General features: G+C 37.2%; 1 protein-coding gene across 1 annotated transcript in view; it reads left to right on the top strand.

Annotated features, from left to right (window-relative positions):
- The window catches only part of BCO2 (beta-carotene oxygenase 2), a 34872-nt gene extending 24517 nt beyond the window's left edge, over positions 1–10355 (top strand). The window contains exons 9-12 of the mRNA XM_072611094.1: positions 5030–5167; positions 8430–8612; positions 9125–9235; positions 10115–10355. Of these exons, the coding sequence (XP_072467195.1) occupies positions 5030–5167; positions 8430–8612; positions 9125–9235; positions 10115–10231 (549 nt within the window). The 3' untranslated portion in view covers positions 10232–10355. The remainder of the gene's footprint in view (positions 1–5029; positions 5168–8429; positions 8613–9124; positions 9236–10114) is intronic.
- Positions 10356–15867: the final 5512 nt, after the last annotated feature.

Here is a 15867-nt window from a genome sequence, read left to right as displayed (position 1 = left end):
AGATGCCATCTGAGTATAACTGTATCCAGACTGGTCTTCCAGGTTGAGTTGGCTGTCACTGCCCTCACATATAGGTGAATGAACTGACTTGTCATATGGAATTGTTGAATATTGTCCTTTTAAATGTTGGAGAATGTCTGTCAAATAGAATGATTTTCATTTTGTTATAGCTGATGCGAAGCTGCTCCTAACAACAAACAGGCTCAGCTGCTTCTTAAAGTCTGCTCCTAATTAGAGATAATAAAGCTATGTAATCAGCATAGAGACAGATGCTTGTTTTCTCATTTGTTGTGGTTAAAGGACTTGTATCCAGTTTATCAAATGACTGTCCCAGTTATTCAAATACAGCTTGTACCAAGGTGTGGGCTGGGTCAGAACCCTTTTAGACGGCATTTTGGATCAGCAGTTCATTTATCTTTATAGTGTTCCACCTCGTCCTGATTTTATCAGTAGTATTATGATGTAAATTTTAAAGAAACGTTATTGGACTGGATTAATAATAATAGCCAGATGATATAGCTCTCTGAAGTTTACAAAATGATTTTCAAATATTATCTCATTTTATCCTCATAACAACCCCTGGAAAGTCACAGCCCTGCTATTACTGTCTTTGTTTTACAGATATAGAAACTGTAGCAGAGAGAGGTTAAATGACTTGCCCAGGGTCCCACATCTATCACGTGTCTGGGACCAGACTTGAACTCAGGTTTTCCTCATTTCCTAACAAGTGCTCTATCCTCTGTACCACCTTGATGCCTCATTTTTTTTATGCCAAGATTAAATCATTTATTCCATAGACAGTGCTACTGTTGGTCATGTGTGGGGCTGTGGTTGAACCTGATTGCCACAGGGAAGGCACTACCAGTTTAGGGGGGGCATGTTCTGGACATTGCAGAATCCAGTGTAGTTGAAAGAGCACTGAATTTGGAGTCAGAGAACATAGGTTCAAAGCCCTACTACTTAGTACCTATGTGACCTTGGATAAGTCACTTCGATTCTTTTGGTTTCAGTCTACTTATCTGTAAAAACAAAGGCATCAAACTAGATTCTTTCTAAAAATCCTTCTAGCTCTGAATCTATCCCTTCCAATTCTAAATCATTTGATTATCTTTATTTGTCGGACTCAGAGACAATGAAATTCAGGGTCAGAAAAAGTTTCAGGGGAAAATGATCCCTTTAAACCAAGATTAGAGAATTGTAGAATTTCAGGGTTAGGTGGGACCCTGGAGAGGCTGTCAGCATAGTGGAAGGACAAAAGAAATGCTGTGAGGTATAGAGATGAGGGAGAACATAGGGAGGATCACATGATACACAGACTAGAGACTACCCCCAAGAGACTTCTATGCTGCTGGATGAGGCTAGTTGAGTGCACTCTCTCATTTGCCCAGAGCTTAGGTCGCCCAGGCATTTAAGGAAAGTAGTTGGAATACACAGTGCTTATGTATGTCTGATAAATCTTGTGGGTGTGGCAAGTCAGCATGGTTTTGGTGCCTGGGAGGCTGTGGGTATGTTGAATGTGTGTGTGTGTGTGTGTGTGTGTGTGTGTGTGTGTTGTATGTATCCATGTGCTATATTGATTGCCCTCCCTTTGGGAATAGCAGACAAGGTAGCTATACTTGTGTCCCTGTAGTATTGTATATATGCATCTTGCCCAGAAATTTGTATGTGTGTGTATGTATGTATGTATATGTATATGTATGTATGTGTGTATACATACTTATATACGTACATACATACATATATAGAAAGAGAGAGAGAGAGAATGATCTACCTAGAGTCAGTGGACATTATGTCCCTAAGAACCAACATTCTTAACTGTTACCTTGCTCTAAGGGAGAATCTGTGCCAATAGTTGGGAAACCCAACAGACATATCCATCTCAAGCAATTAAATCATCAATAATACTGTCTTCTTGGTTAGAGCTGTAAGTGAAATTTCCCCTAGAATTACTCCATGGGTTAGCATACAGTATTATGAGATTGTGAGGATAACTGGATTTGACGAGGCATTTTCCTCTTCGGTTCAGGCATGAGAAATATCCCGTAGGGAAACAACCTTTCCAGTCCTGACTTTCTGTGGCAGAACTAATTCCATTGCTGGTGTTCAACTTTGCTAAAGTCATTATCCACTTTATTTGGGAAAAAATGCTATCTGTTGTGTTCCAGACACCTGAAGTCTCTGTGTATAAATGATCAGGAGGGCTATAGGTGCTCAGGCCTTTCAGGTTGGTCTTGTCAGGAAGCTGGATCAGGGCTGAAAGGAGTCCATTCTTGCTATTTGTATGAGGTAGTTTAGAAGCCAATTCACCAGTGAGAACTAAATTCATTGTGGCTAGTCTGCCCTTGCTTTACCAAATTTAAGAAAAAAATTGTTTATAAAAAATTTTCTGTAAAAACATTTAGATTTTTAACATCCATACCTCTTAAAGAGATGCTTTTAAAGCATGAGAAGAAGTTTAGAAAATCAGGATCTTTGCTTTTGCCTTCCTCATCTTGTCATATTCCAAGTAAAGATTTTAGTTATTGAGAAGTGTTAAAAATCAACTTCAGGGTAAAAAAGATTCATTTCTGTCTTTTGGGGATAGTGGCTTTGTACTTCCACAATGACTGAAATGTTGGTACCTCTGGGGGCAGAAGGACCTCACTCCTCTGAGCAGGGGGAGGGGATGGGTGGTGGGTGGAAGGAACAGTTTAGCATTTGGGCATCATAACAATCCTGTTCTCTGTAGTGATAGCATTTTCAAGTCTAGTAGCCCAAGTGAGGATGAGGAATCACTAAGGAGTTAATCAAATGTACAATGTTAAGATAGCCTTTGCCTGAGGAGAGTGAGATTAGGGGAGGGTGAAGAGTCACCCCAAGAGGCTGAAAAATCAACTGAGAAAAAATTTGGAGGAAAATTATAGGCAGAGAAGGATAGGTTGATTAAAACTGCCATTAACTAGATTCCACTTGGGATCAGGATTTTGATCAGGTGTGTATTCAAGAAAGAATGAGAGTGAAGATCAGAATTATAGAATCTCTAAGTAGGAAGGGACCTCAGAGAGCTAAGTCCTTTCCATGCTTGAACAAGAATTCCCCTGACAAGTTGTCATCCAGCAGTTACTTGAATATCTGTCTTGAAAGGAAACTTTTTACATTTGAAGAGTTCTAAATGTTAGAAAGTTGTTTTTTTTCTTAAATGAAGCCTAAATTTACCTCTTGCCACATCCACTCATTGCTTCTAGTTCTGCTGCCTGAGGCTGAACAGTTTGAGAATTATGAAATGGAGGCAAGCCAACTGGGGTATTGTTCCCTTCATCCTAAAACTCTTATTTAGAAGAATCCCCACTCTAGTCAATTTTTGTGGCTTTCATATTACGAGAGGTTGAAAAGCATGAGAGAATTTTCTTTTGTCATGTTGAGAGGTAGATCAGTTTATTTATATTTATTCTAATAGACATTTTAATGCCTCAGTTAGGGATACTTTATTCTGTCCTCCTCCAAAAATCCTTACAGAAAGTTTGAGAATCACCTGAATTATTTTCTAAAATTAAATTAGTAGAGATTGCCTTGGGGGACTCTACTTGGATATGATTTCCCACCCTGATTCTTCTTAGTCCATGCTATGGGCTGATTAGGAATCCTGGTCAGAAAGTTAGGTAGGTTGGAGAACATGGTTTCAGTTTGTGAATGGTTCCCTACAGATACTGAATGTTTGGGGATATAAGTAAACAATTCTAGTAGCTCTTCTGAGATATTCATGAAGCTGGGCTTATTGCTTTCTTGGGGCATGGATTGGAATGGGGAAAGTTTAGCTTGTAATTTTCCAGAGTTCCCAAGAGCTTTGTCATGTAAGATATAGCAATAGATACCTCCTTCATAGGGCAGCCTAGTAGTCAGAAATAATGAGAGGTGGAGTGGGCAATATTTAGGACTGAGGGTGGAGAAGGAGATTTGTTCCTGGATGCTAAATGAACCATTCATGAACAAAATCACTGCATCTGGATCAGAATCCCTCCTCTTCAGGCAAGTTTAGTCATCAGCACAATAAGAGTGAACTGGATCATCTCTAAAGGATCTTTTCAGTTCTAAATCCTATGATTTATTTTGTCATTTCAAGTTGCTTGTATAAAACTTAAAAAAATAACTTTGAAATGAAAATAAATAAATAAAATGAAATAAGATTCAATGAAAATATAACAAAGTAGAAATTCTGAAAAGATTAATAGGACCTCTAATGGTCTCGCAGTAGCCTCTATGTAAAGTTTCTAAAGTCAGTGCCCTAAGATAGTAGTTCTCAAAGTGTGGTCCAGGATCCCCCCCTCATTATTTTCAAAACAATACTTATATGCTTTAATTTCCAATATGGTAAATACTGATATATATAATCCACAAACATTTTGGTGGGGAGGGTTCTTAAATTTTAACAGTGTAAAAGATTCTTGAAACTAAGACCATTGAGGAGAGAAAATTTGAAAGTCCCTGGGGATCAAACACTGAACACCTTGGATATACACCTGGAGTGAGATGCCTTGTCTCTCTTTATTTAACATTACATGCCAAAAAAGGTTGAGATAATTATCAATTAAGGCAAAGTTCAGCTGTTCTGCAAGTCATTCCTATGCAGATCCAGAACGAGTAACAAACAAGACTCGTTCATTCCAATACTTGGCAAGTCACAGCAACCCCTGAAGTTAAAGAATGTATGCATTATTTACATGTCTGTTTTTTATCCAGACTAGCTGTTTAGAACATGGTGATTCAATTCTAAATTACTGGCAACTTCAATAGAATTAGAACTTTCAAGTGGTTAAAACATGAGTGGGGGGTGGGGGTGGGGAAAGGGTTTTTGTCAGGCCACAGGCCACTTTTTGTAGGTGAGTGTCTAGGCAGTCAGAAGAGAGGGCATGTCCAGCACTGTGCTATGCACGTAGTAGGCATGCATTTAGTAACTGATGCATGGATAGGCATTATTAAACCATCACATTATCCATGAGGTAGCAAAGTGCTATTGTGTTTCTTCAATGATATCTCCCCTTTTTCTTAACAGGTCTACAACTCAGTGACAAAAGCTTTCCCCAGAAGATTTGTTTTGCCATTGGATGTCAGCACAAAGGCCTCAGTGGGACAGAACCTCAGTCCTTTGACCTATTCATCAGCTACCACTGTGAAACAGACAGATGGGACGGTATTCTGTGAAAGCTTTTTGATGAGAACTTTAGTCTTTGGGAGCAATATATACATATTGTATATACATACATATATATGCAATGTATATAATATTAGTATATAGTATAGATATGTCTAATATCTATAGCTATGTCTAATATCTATAGATATGTCTAATATCTATACTGTATACTAATATTATGTATATATATATACACACACTAATATTACACACACACACACACACACACACACTAATTGCCTGGTTTCATAGTAGGTTTCATAAAATGAAACTTGGAAGAGTAGATCTCTTAATAAAAATTCTACTCCCATTCTCTGGCAGCTGGGCTGGGGTGAACATTAGATGCTTGTTGATCCATGTAATGTTACAGTGCTCATGCTGTGTTGCTTATCTTCAGCTTACATATAATTGATGTGGGGGGAGAGGGGTAGAAACAGTGTAGAACTCACATAAAACAATCTTATGCCTGTGGTGTATCTAAGACCTGAGACTAACACTGATCAGCACCACTGTGGTAGGACTTCTCCAGTTTCTTTGAATTTATGTATCCAGAACTTTTGTTCTGATGAGGTTCACTACCATCACCACCACAACCAGTTAACAGATTGACTTTTGAGAGGTATATAATTTTCAGTCCTCTAACATCTTTCATGGCTTTCATATAAATTCCAGAAGTAAGAACAGTTGAGAAGGTATTGATGTGGTATAGGGGAAAGAGTGCTCAATTTGGAATCAGAAGACCAATCGCTCAATCAACCAAATAAGCAATAAACATTTATTAAGCCCCTACTATGTGCCAGGCACTGCGCTTAGCTCAGGGGATGCAAAAGAGGCGAAAAACAGTCCCTGCCCTCGAGGAGCTTACTACATAATGAACTAGGGCTCAGTTGTCACCTTTGTCACTAACTACTTATGATTTTGGGAAAACCACATTTTGGGTCTCATTTTCCCGATCTGTAAAATGAAAGTGTTGGCCTAGGTCACTGGAGTCTAACTCAAATAGAAAGAAATCCCTGCCAGCCACAGATTGACTTAGAAACAATGAACGTTATGTATATTGTATTATATTTTAAATTTATTTTGTTAAACATTTCCCAACTACATTTTAATCTGGTTTACATACTGGAGAGTTTTGCTGCGTCAACCATGAGTTTGGCGCCTCTGGCCCAGATGACCTCTAAGATTCCTTCCAGATCTAAAACTATGACCGTCTGATAAAATATGACCAGAAAGATCAGTTTCCAATTCATTATCTAAACCCTGGAGTACTTCAGCCAGCTCTTAAAAATCTCTGTGCCAGAAGACAGAAACCTGATTCAGACGATCATTTTTAAAAATAGATTTTTATTGATATCTTGTTAACTTCATGTGTTCCCCCTCCCCTTCTTCCTAGTTATGCCTTAAAACAAAGATTTTTTTTTAAAGGAAGAAGAGGAAAAACAGTTAAGCAAACCTAATCAGCACATTAAAAGATCTGCTGTTATATGCAGTATTTCACTCTCATGAGCCCCCACATCTTCCACCTCTGCAAAGGAAGGGAAAGAAAAAGGAATGTTCTCATATTTCTTCTTTGGGACCAAGCTTCTTCTTTGTAATTCTGTAACATTAAGTTTCAACTATTTTGTAGTTGCTCTTTTCATTTACATTCTTACAGCCACTTTGTATATTGCTTTCCTTATTCTGTTTACCTCTCTTTTCCAACAGTTTATGTAAATCCTTCCATGATTTTCTGTTCATCATGTTTGTTCTTTCTTATAGCATAGGAATATTCCATTGAATTCATGCGCCATGATGTATTTAGCCATTCCTCAATCAGTGGCATCTACATTGTTTCAATTCTTTGTTAATGACCTCTTTGTGATAAATACTTAGTGGAATCTCTGGATAGAAGGTTGTAGGCATTTTAGTTATTTTACTTGCATAATTCCAAATTGTTTTCCAGGCTGATTGTACCAATTCATAGCTCCACCAGCAATGCATTAATGTGCTAATCTTCCTACAACCTCTCAAACACTGACTATTCTCACTTTTTGTCATCTTTGCCAATTTGCTGGGAATGAGGTAAAGTCTCAGGGTAATTTTGATTTGCATTTCTCTTTCTGGTGATTTGAAGTATTCTTTCATATGAAAGTTAACAGTTTACAATTCTTCTTTGGAGAACTATTTGTTCATAATAACATAATAATTCATGTTAACCAACCTTACCTGGGTCCTCATTGCAGCATGGTAGAGCTTTTATTCTTCCAAAATTGATTCCTTATCTCACTTCTCACAGTAGCTATTCCAAACCTTCTCTTTCCTCCTTAGGCCTTCTGAAAGTCCGAAGGTTCTGAAAGAGGTGTAAAGGTTAAATGGCTTGCCTAATGTCACATAGCTAGTAAGTACTAAAAGTCAGTCTTCCAGACTCCCATTCCAGCAGTCTATCAACTATGCCACTTAGCATTCATATTCTTTGACAACTTTTCTATTGAGGTATAGCTTTTTGATCTCATTTATTTCTCTTAGTTATCTCTATCTCTTAGATATCAAATCCTTGTAAAATATTTTTTATATAAAGATTTTTCCCAGTTAACTACTTCTTTTCTTATCCTAGATACATTAATTTTGTTTGTGCCAATTTTATGTAATCAACATTATTTATTTTATCTTTTGTAATAGTCTTGTAATAGGTTAAGAATTCATCCCCTATCCATAACTATGAAAAGCATATGATCTATTTCTTTTGTAATTTTTTTAATGTATGATCTTTAATATATTCACCTCATCCTATCCCATTTTCCAATCCTATTCTACCCATTTTGAATTTATTGCGGAATATGGTATAAGATATTGGTATAAGCCTATTTCTTCCAGACTGTTTTTCAGTTTTCCTAGCTGTTCTAATCAAATAGAGTTCTCTCCTAGGTAATTTACGTCTTTGGACTTGGCAAACACTGTGTTAATATTTTAGATTTTTTAAAAAAATTCTTCCTCATTTTGTCTGTTCTGTTGATCTACTTTTCTATTTTTAGCCAGTATCAGGTGGTTTTGGTTATTACTGCTTGATGTAGTTTGAGGTCTAGAAGTGGTATTCCCTCTTCATTTTCTTTTAAATACTTCCTTGATTTTCTAGATTTTGTTTCTCTAAGTGAATTTTGTTATTCTTTTATCCAACTCTGTAAAGTATCTCTTTGCTAGTTTGGCTTGGCATTAAATCTGTAAACAAACTTTGGAAATATTGTTAGACAGTCCTTTATGTTTCCTTTTGGGTCTCTTCTAGATCTGGTGCTCTCATGAAAATCTCTGTCACGAGGATCTGGAAGACGAAGGGGGCATAGAATTTCCCCAGATCAACTATGACCGATACAATGGAATGAAGTACCGATTCTTTTATGGCTGTGGCTTTCGGCACCTAGTGGGAGATTCCCTCATCAAGGTTGATGTTGTGACCAAAAAAGTGAAGGTAAAAATGTGTGGAAATCGCCTCCATTTCCTCAAGACCTATTCTGTTAATTGGCATTAAAAAAAAGAAGGTAGCTGCTAAGATGCTTTAATTTTCAAGCAGTCCTGTCACCTACTATAATTGGGAAGCATGAAATCCCTGCTGGAGCACAGATGAAGAATTTATTTTTTTTAGGGAATGTAAACAGAACACCAGAATACCAAAAAATTATTTCGTGTTTGGTGTTTGGAAACATCAGTAGAATTAAACCATTAGGACAATTTCATTTTAGGTTGGCAGGACAAAAATTATATTGGCTGATGCTCTTTGGGTGTAGGAAAGCATATTTCCTCTTCTCTCCCACCCCTCTTTTTCTCCCATCTCCTCACTTCTTCCCCAATGCTAGGATCTAATTTAGTAAACCTAAATGTATGTATTAGCACGCCATTGTGGGTAACCAGAGTTAGGCTGGGAATGAGAACAGCCGCATATGAGTTCTAACTGGCCACTAACTTCTTCATTATATATACCAGGTGTGGAGAAAGGATGGCTTTTATCCCTCAGAACCTGTTTTTGTTCCAGTACCAGGAGCCAGTGAAGAAGATGGTGGGGTTATTCTTTCTGTAGTGATCACTCCCAACCAGGTAACTCCCTTGTAGTTAGTCAAGATAAAAAAAATAGTTTAAACAGTTCAAATCTCGGAATTAGTGATTTAACTCATTGTCAGTAGAGGGAAGGCCCTGATTTCATTTTTAAAATTTATATCCCATATGCCAAGTGCAGCGCCTTCCACATGTAGGTGCTTAATAATTGTTTACTGAACTGAGTTGAGTTCATGTCTAGTTGATATAGCTGCCTTTTGTCTTCTCTTTCCTTCAACCCCAACCCAGTTGCCACACTGTACAACTCACTGACCTTTTCTTATCTTTTTTCATGGAATTGACATAGCTCTGTTATATACAGTTCTGAAAGTATATATAAATCAATCAAGATTCATTAATTAAGCACCTATCGTAATGAGACACAGTACTAGGTACTGTTTCATCAAAACAGCAAAGCATCTAGTACCCTAAAATGTGGCATGGCAACTCTAAAATGCTAATTATTCATTAATATTTCCTCAGTGCCTTTCCAATGCCTTGAATGCTGTCATTCCTCTTCTTTTTTCATTGAATTTCTACCTATCCCTTAAGGCCCAATCTAAATAATAATTTCTTCATGAAACCTTCCCTGAACTCAGCATTGGTAACAACCTTTCACTTTAGATGCCAGGTGGCATTGTTTTGAATTTCCTAATGTGCTTCTGCAATTTTGTGTACTCTTGGTCTATTAGATGACATGTTTTATGAGGTCAGAAACTGGTTTATCTTAACTTTATACGTTCTGCCAGTGCTGTGCACAGTATCTACTGCCAAGTCCATACATTTGGGGGTTTCTTATATCTTGACATGAGCTGATTATAAGTTCCTTTTCCTTAGTCCTGTTACTTTTAAGAAGAACAAGAGTACTCTTTTCTTTTTCAGAATGAAAGTACCTTTCTGCTGGTGCTGGATGCCAAGACTTTTGAAGAGCTGGGCCGAGCAGAGGTGCCTGTGGCAATGCCCTATGGCTTTCATGGCATCTTTGTTCCCAGGCAGTAGGGACACTATCGAGGCCATAATGACCAAGTGGGAAATAGAAGCACCCTGATATATCAGCACCCAGAAAGACATCTTATTGCTTCCTCATTCAATCATCAATTGATAAAAATTTATTAATGACCTATTCTGTGCCAGATATTATGCTAAGCACTGGGGATACACAAACGCACTCACACCCACGAACGTGTATATATATATATATATATGTATATGTATACATATATGTAATATGTATGCATACATGCATGCATGCATACATACATACATGTAAGAAGACAGTTCCTGCCCTCAAAAAGCTTATGATCCATTCCAAGCACCATGCACTGCAGCTGTGAAAGTAGTCTGTTGTCTTGGTCATCCATACCATAGACAATAGAGAGTAACTTTGAAATTAAAAGTACCACTAGTGATAGTGGTATAATTTTGTATTCTCAGAGTGTTTTTAGTTTTAAGACTAGGTGGCTTGAAAATATTAAGCTGAATATCAATATCTCATATTTATATAGCATTTTAGTTTTTAAAAAGTAAATGTCATTTTTTTCTGAACTTAGCAAATACTAAATAGAATGAATATTTACATATAGAAAAAGAGAATTGTATATAAACTATAGATTTTGTAAGCACTATGTCTATATTGTACAATATATGTATATACATATATGGCATATGTATACATATGCATACAGCTCTCTCTTTTTATAGCTTGCTTTTCTTTTTAAATATTTAATTAGACCAACCTACAGTGCAGGTAGGTGGCACAGTGGACAGAGTGCTGGGCCTGAAGTCAGGAAGAGCTAAATTCAAATATGACCTCAGACACTTCTGGGCAAGTATTGTAACTCTCTGCCTCAGTTTCCTAATCTGTAAACTGACCTGAGGAAGGAAATGGCAAACCACTTTAATATCTTTGCCAGGAAAACTCCAAAAGGGGTCATAAACAGTCAGATACTCCTGAAAATGACTAAACAGCTTTCAAAGCTGTCCTACTTATTTGCTCTTCCTCCATTTATTGCCATTTTAAAAAAGGGATCCTCAGTGGTCCTATTTTCTTTTATTTCTTTTTTTCTCCTACCTTACCTATCTCTTTTTTTTCTCCTCTCCTCCCCATATTGAGGGGAAAATAGAAAGAAATTTCTTGTAACAAACATACAGTTAAGAAAAACAAATTCCCTGCTACTGTGCTAAAAGAAATGACAAATGGGCAGACTTCAGAAAAACCTGGACTTATGTGAACCTATGCTGAATGAAATGAGCAAAACCAGGAGAACATTATACACAGTAATAGCTACAGTGTGCAAGAACTGTTTCTGATAGACCTAGCCCTTCACAGCAATGCAAGGACCTAAAACATTTCCAAAGGACTCTTGATGCAAAATGCCATCCACATCCAGAGAAAGAACCATAGAACTGGAACACAGAATGAAGCAGACTATTTTCTCTTTTGTTATGTTTTGTTTTTTCTCATGGTTTCTCCCATTTGTTTTAATTCTCCTACACAATAGGAGACTAATGTGAAAATGTGTTTCATAAGATTATATGTGTAGAACCCATATAAGATTGCATGTTGTCTTGGGGAGAGAGTGGGAGAAAATTTAAAACATGTGGAAGTGATTGTTGAAAACTGGAAACAAATAAATTAAAATAATAAGAAAGAAAACAAATTCCTACATTGACTGTGTCTGAAAATAGACCATTTTACTATTTATGTAGGACTTGAACATGCTGTAATAATAATTCAGATTTGTATAGAATTTTAAAGTTTGTAAAGTATTTTCCTCACAAAGACCCTGTGAGGTAGGTAGTATAAGTATTATTATCTCCTTTTTATAAAACAGGAAATGAATTCTGAGATGTTAAGTTTCCTAGTCAGGATGTGAATTCAGGTCTTTTTGACTTTACATTCATTCTACTCACAATACCACACTGCCTCATTTTATCTTCTCTTGTATACATCCTCATTTATCTGTCTGTCTGTCTGTCTATCTATCTATCTATCTATCTATCTATCTATCTATCTATCTATCTATCTGTCTATCTATCTCTTCACAACAGCCCTATAAAGTAGGTAGGGATAATTTGCTATCCTATTTTACAGCTCATAGAGTTGGAACTAGAATGGACTTGGAAATTATTTAGTTCAAGTCCCTAATTTTAAGATAAGGAAACTGAGGATCAGAGAAGAAAAGTGATTTGCCCAAGCTCACAGATAATAAGTAGCAGAACTTGGATCTAAATGTGGATCCTTATGCTCTAAATTCTGTGCTCATTTCATTTCACCAAACAGGCAATTTCATGATTTATCTAGAAGCCTCCAGCATATTGGATAGAACACTTGTGGTGAACTTCTGGAAGGACGTAGGATTATAAGAACATAATTTTAGAGTCAGAAGAGGAACTTTAGAGGCCTTTGAGTTCAACTTCCTCATTTCAGAGATGAGTAAAAAAAGCAGAGAGAGAGAGAGAGAGAGAGAGAGAGAGAGAGAGGGAGAGAGAGAGAGAGAGAGAGAGGGAAACAGTTTGCCTAGGATCACAGATCCAATAAGTATTTAAGGTAGGATTTGAATTTAGGTCTCCCTATCTCCAAGCCCAGTGCTCTATCTGCTATATCATGTTAGCTCACATAGATAAGAGTTCCACAGAACAGGGAGGTATGGATAGGTTCCAGTTTGCATTATTTGGGGGAGGGGAGGGAGACAGGATGGACTCCTAAACTGATGAGATTATAGTTCCATTTAAAAGCTACTTGCTATCAGCCAGCACATTTAAGACCTAGGATTCAAAATATGTGTCTTCTAATAAGACCAGAAGCCTACCTTTTCTATTTCCAAATGCTTCTACTTGTCTTTCCATCACACCAGGCTGCCATTCATCTCACCTTTTAATTGTCCATATATAGCATCTCTAAGCAATACAAATAATGCAAGCAAAACTAAACCACATTGTTATCATCATGGATAAAGAAAAGATGATGACTCTGGGAATTAGGTTTGGGAAGGAAGAAGAGAAGAAATATGAATTATTACTATTTTGACTATTATGCATCTGAAAATAATTTCTACTTCCCATCTTTGTCTTTTCCTCTCCTTAACAACTGCCTAAGTTCATACCATTTACGTGTTTATCTGTCTGTAAACTCACTGGGAGAACATTGTTATTATCCCCTAAGATCCTGTGCCCTATAGGGACCAAAAGCGGATAAAGATAAAACAGTAGAGGGAATTCCAAAAGAGACCTTAATTTATAAGGGATGTAAGGACAAGGGAAACACATCCAAAACTTAGGTGAGCTGTGAATCTTGTTAATTCTACCTATTCCTATCAAACACATATCCAGCACTCCCCCAACTTAATTTTGGCATGGTGTAATGGAGTACAGCAGAACTGAGGTAAGCAGCAAGTACCTTTAAAATGAAAATTAATCCATTTCTGAGACTCACTTTTAATCTCCATAGAAACTGGAAAGTACCCTTCAATAGCTTTCTCAACTATAGTTATGTCTTGACAGAATTGGGCAGCAGGTGGCACCACAGGCCACATAATTCCTGAATTTCCATTTATCCTATTAACTTGGTTACTGTATTTCTCCTTGGCTCAAGAGCTGTGAAAACACCTGGCTGATGATGCCAATTGCCTTTAGGAACTCCTCACCTGCTCATTTGCAAAACAGTTCCTATGTAAATGAATGCATAAAAAAAAACCCCTTTCAATTGGCTCCTTTGGTGAACATGTGTACAAACTCAAAAACTCTTGCATCATATCATTTAGGACTGGAAGGAAATTTGGAAACCATTTGATCTAGAGATCATCTAATCTAACCCTCATATTACAAATGAGGAAACTGAGACCCAAGAAGGTCAAGTGATGTGTCAAAGGTCACACAGGAAGTTAGAAGCAGAGCCAAGATTCAAATGAGCTAGGTCTTTTAGCTCCAGATTCAGGTATCTTTCCAGTGTACTACATCACCATCTTTGGGGAATAACTGGCTCCTCAGTGGGATTAAAAGAAAGTAGAATAGCAACTATTAAGACAGTGGGAGGGAGTAGGAAAGGACATAATTTTAATTGTTTTTCAATTGTGCCTGATTCTTCATGACTCCTTTTGGGGTTTTCTTGGTAAAGCTGCTGGAGTGGTTTGTCATTTCCTTCTCCAGCTCATTTAACAGAAGAGGAAACAGGCAAATAAAGTGAAGTGACTTGCCCAGGGTCACATAGCCAGAAAGTGTTTGAGGCCAAATTGGAACTCAGGAAGAGGAGTAAGGAGTTTTCCTGACTCTAGGCCTGGCACTCTATCCACTGTGCCACCTAATAATTTTAATACATCTATTAATATTATGTATTATTAATATAATAAGGTGGCAGCTGAGTGGCACAGTGGTTAGAGTGCTGAGTCCGGAGTCAGGAATCCAAAATTAAAATCCTTCCTCAGATACTTACTAGCTATGTGACCTTGGGCAAGTCACTTAACCTATGTTTACCTCAATTTTCTCATCTGTAAAATGGAGATAATAACACCAACCACCAGGGTTGTTATGAGGATTGAGATCATGGTAAAGCATTTAGCACAGTGCCTAGCACATGATATGTGCTATATAAATATTAGCTGCATTGTTAATATTGCTGTTATTATTTTATTATTATATCTGGTGAACCATCAGTCTCAGATGGGGCTAACAGAGTAGCCCCATTTAGATTTCCCTTGCTGATATCCAAAATCACAGCCACCCCTTCCTACCAAGCCAGTTTTCAACCTTTTCTGTTCTCCACCCAAAATTTCTCCTCCCTAGCTCTATAATGACCAACAAAGTTATGGGGCTAGGGCCTTTGCTAAGAAACAGCAGCCTGGTCAAAATGTATCCACTACCCTGATACATTTTTATAGAAGGAAAATTAGATTTAAGCAAATAGCAAGGACTGATTTGAAGGGAAAATGAAGTCAGAAAAGGGTAGCCTGACAAGTGCACAAAGAAGGGATGAGTTAGCTCCTGATTTCTATTTCATTGTCAAACCCACAGGAAAAATTTTCCTATTCTTTTATTAATCAGTGATACATCTTCTATTTCAATTTTCAATTATATCTAGTTTAATCATTTTCTGACATTGGAGGTATGAACTTACTAGGTTTGGAAGAGTGATTCTGAAAGAGATAACAATGAAGCTGAGGTCAATTCCAGATGCCACTGTGAGGTTTATCAGTCTTTAAAAACTGAGATTACCCTATATAAGGTTAATTTGCAAATACATTAAGTGTAATGGAGGACTGGTCAATTGGAGTCTCCTCTCCAGTCCTCTGTTGAATAATGATGAATTCAAAGAGAGTACCGAATCATGCTATTTCCACATGTTCTATAGGAAAAATTTCCTTAATAATAGGTTATTTGTAAGGTTGTATGTAAAACTTTACCAAGATATTTAATATTAGGACAAATGAATCTTTAAAGAAAGCTTTCTACCTCATACGTTTTGGGTTGATGAGGAGAGTTGTGTGATCTGACAGCTGCATATGGGACACCATTTCTTAAGCTCCAACTCACCTTCATTGATTTAAGTGTAGTTCAGTCATATCTGTCTGAGTATTAGTTTGGAGGTTGAAGGTGAACAACAACTTACTCCTCTGGCCCCCACTTTCGGAATGAAATGT

This window comes from Notamacropus eugenii, chromosome 5 (genome assembly GCF_028372415.1).
Source record: "Notamacropus eugenii isolate mMacEug1 chromosome 5, mMacEug1.pri_v2, whole genome shotgun sequence".
NCBI lineage: Eukaryota > Metazoa > Chordata > Mammalia > Diprotodontia > Macropodidae > Notamacropus > Notamacropus eugenii.
Note: the sequence above shows the minus strand (reverse complement) of the source record. Positions and strands in the feature narration are given on the sequence as shown.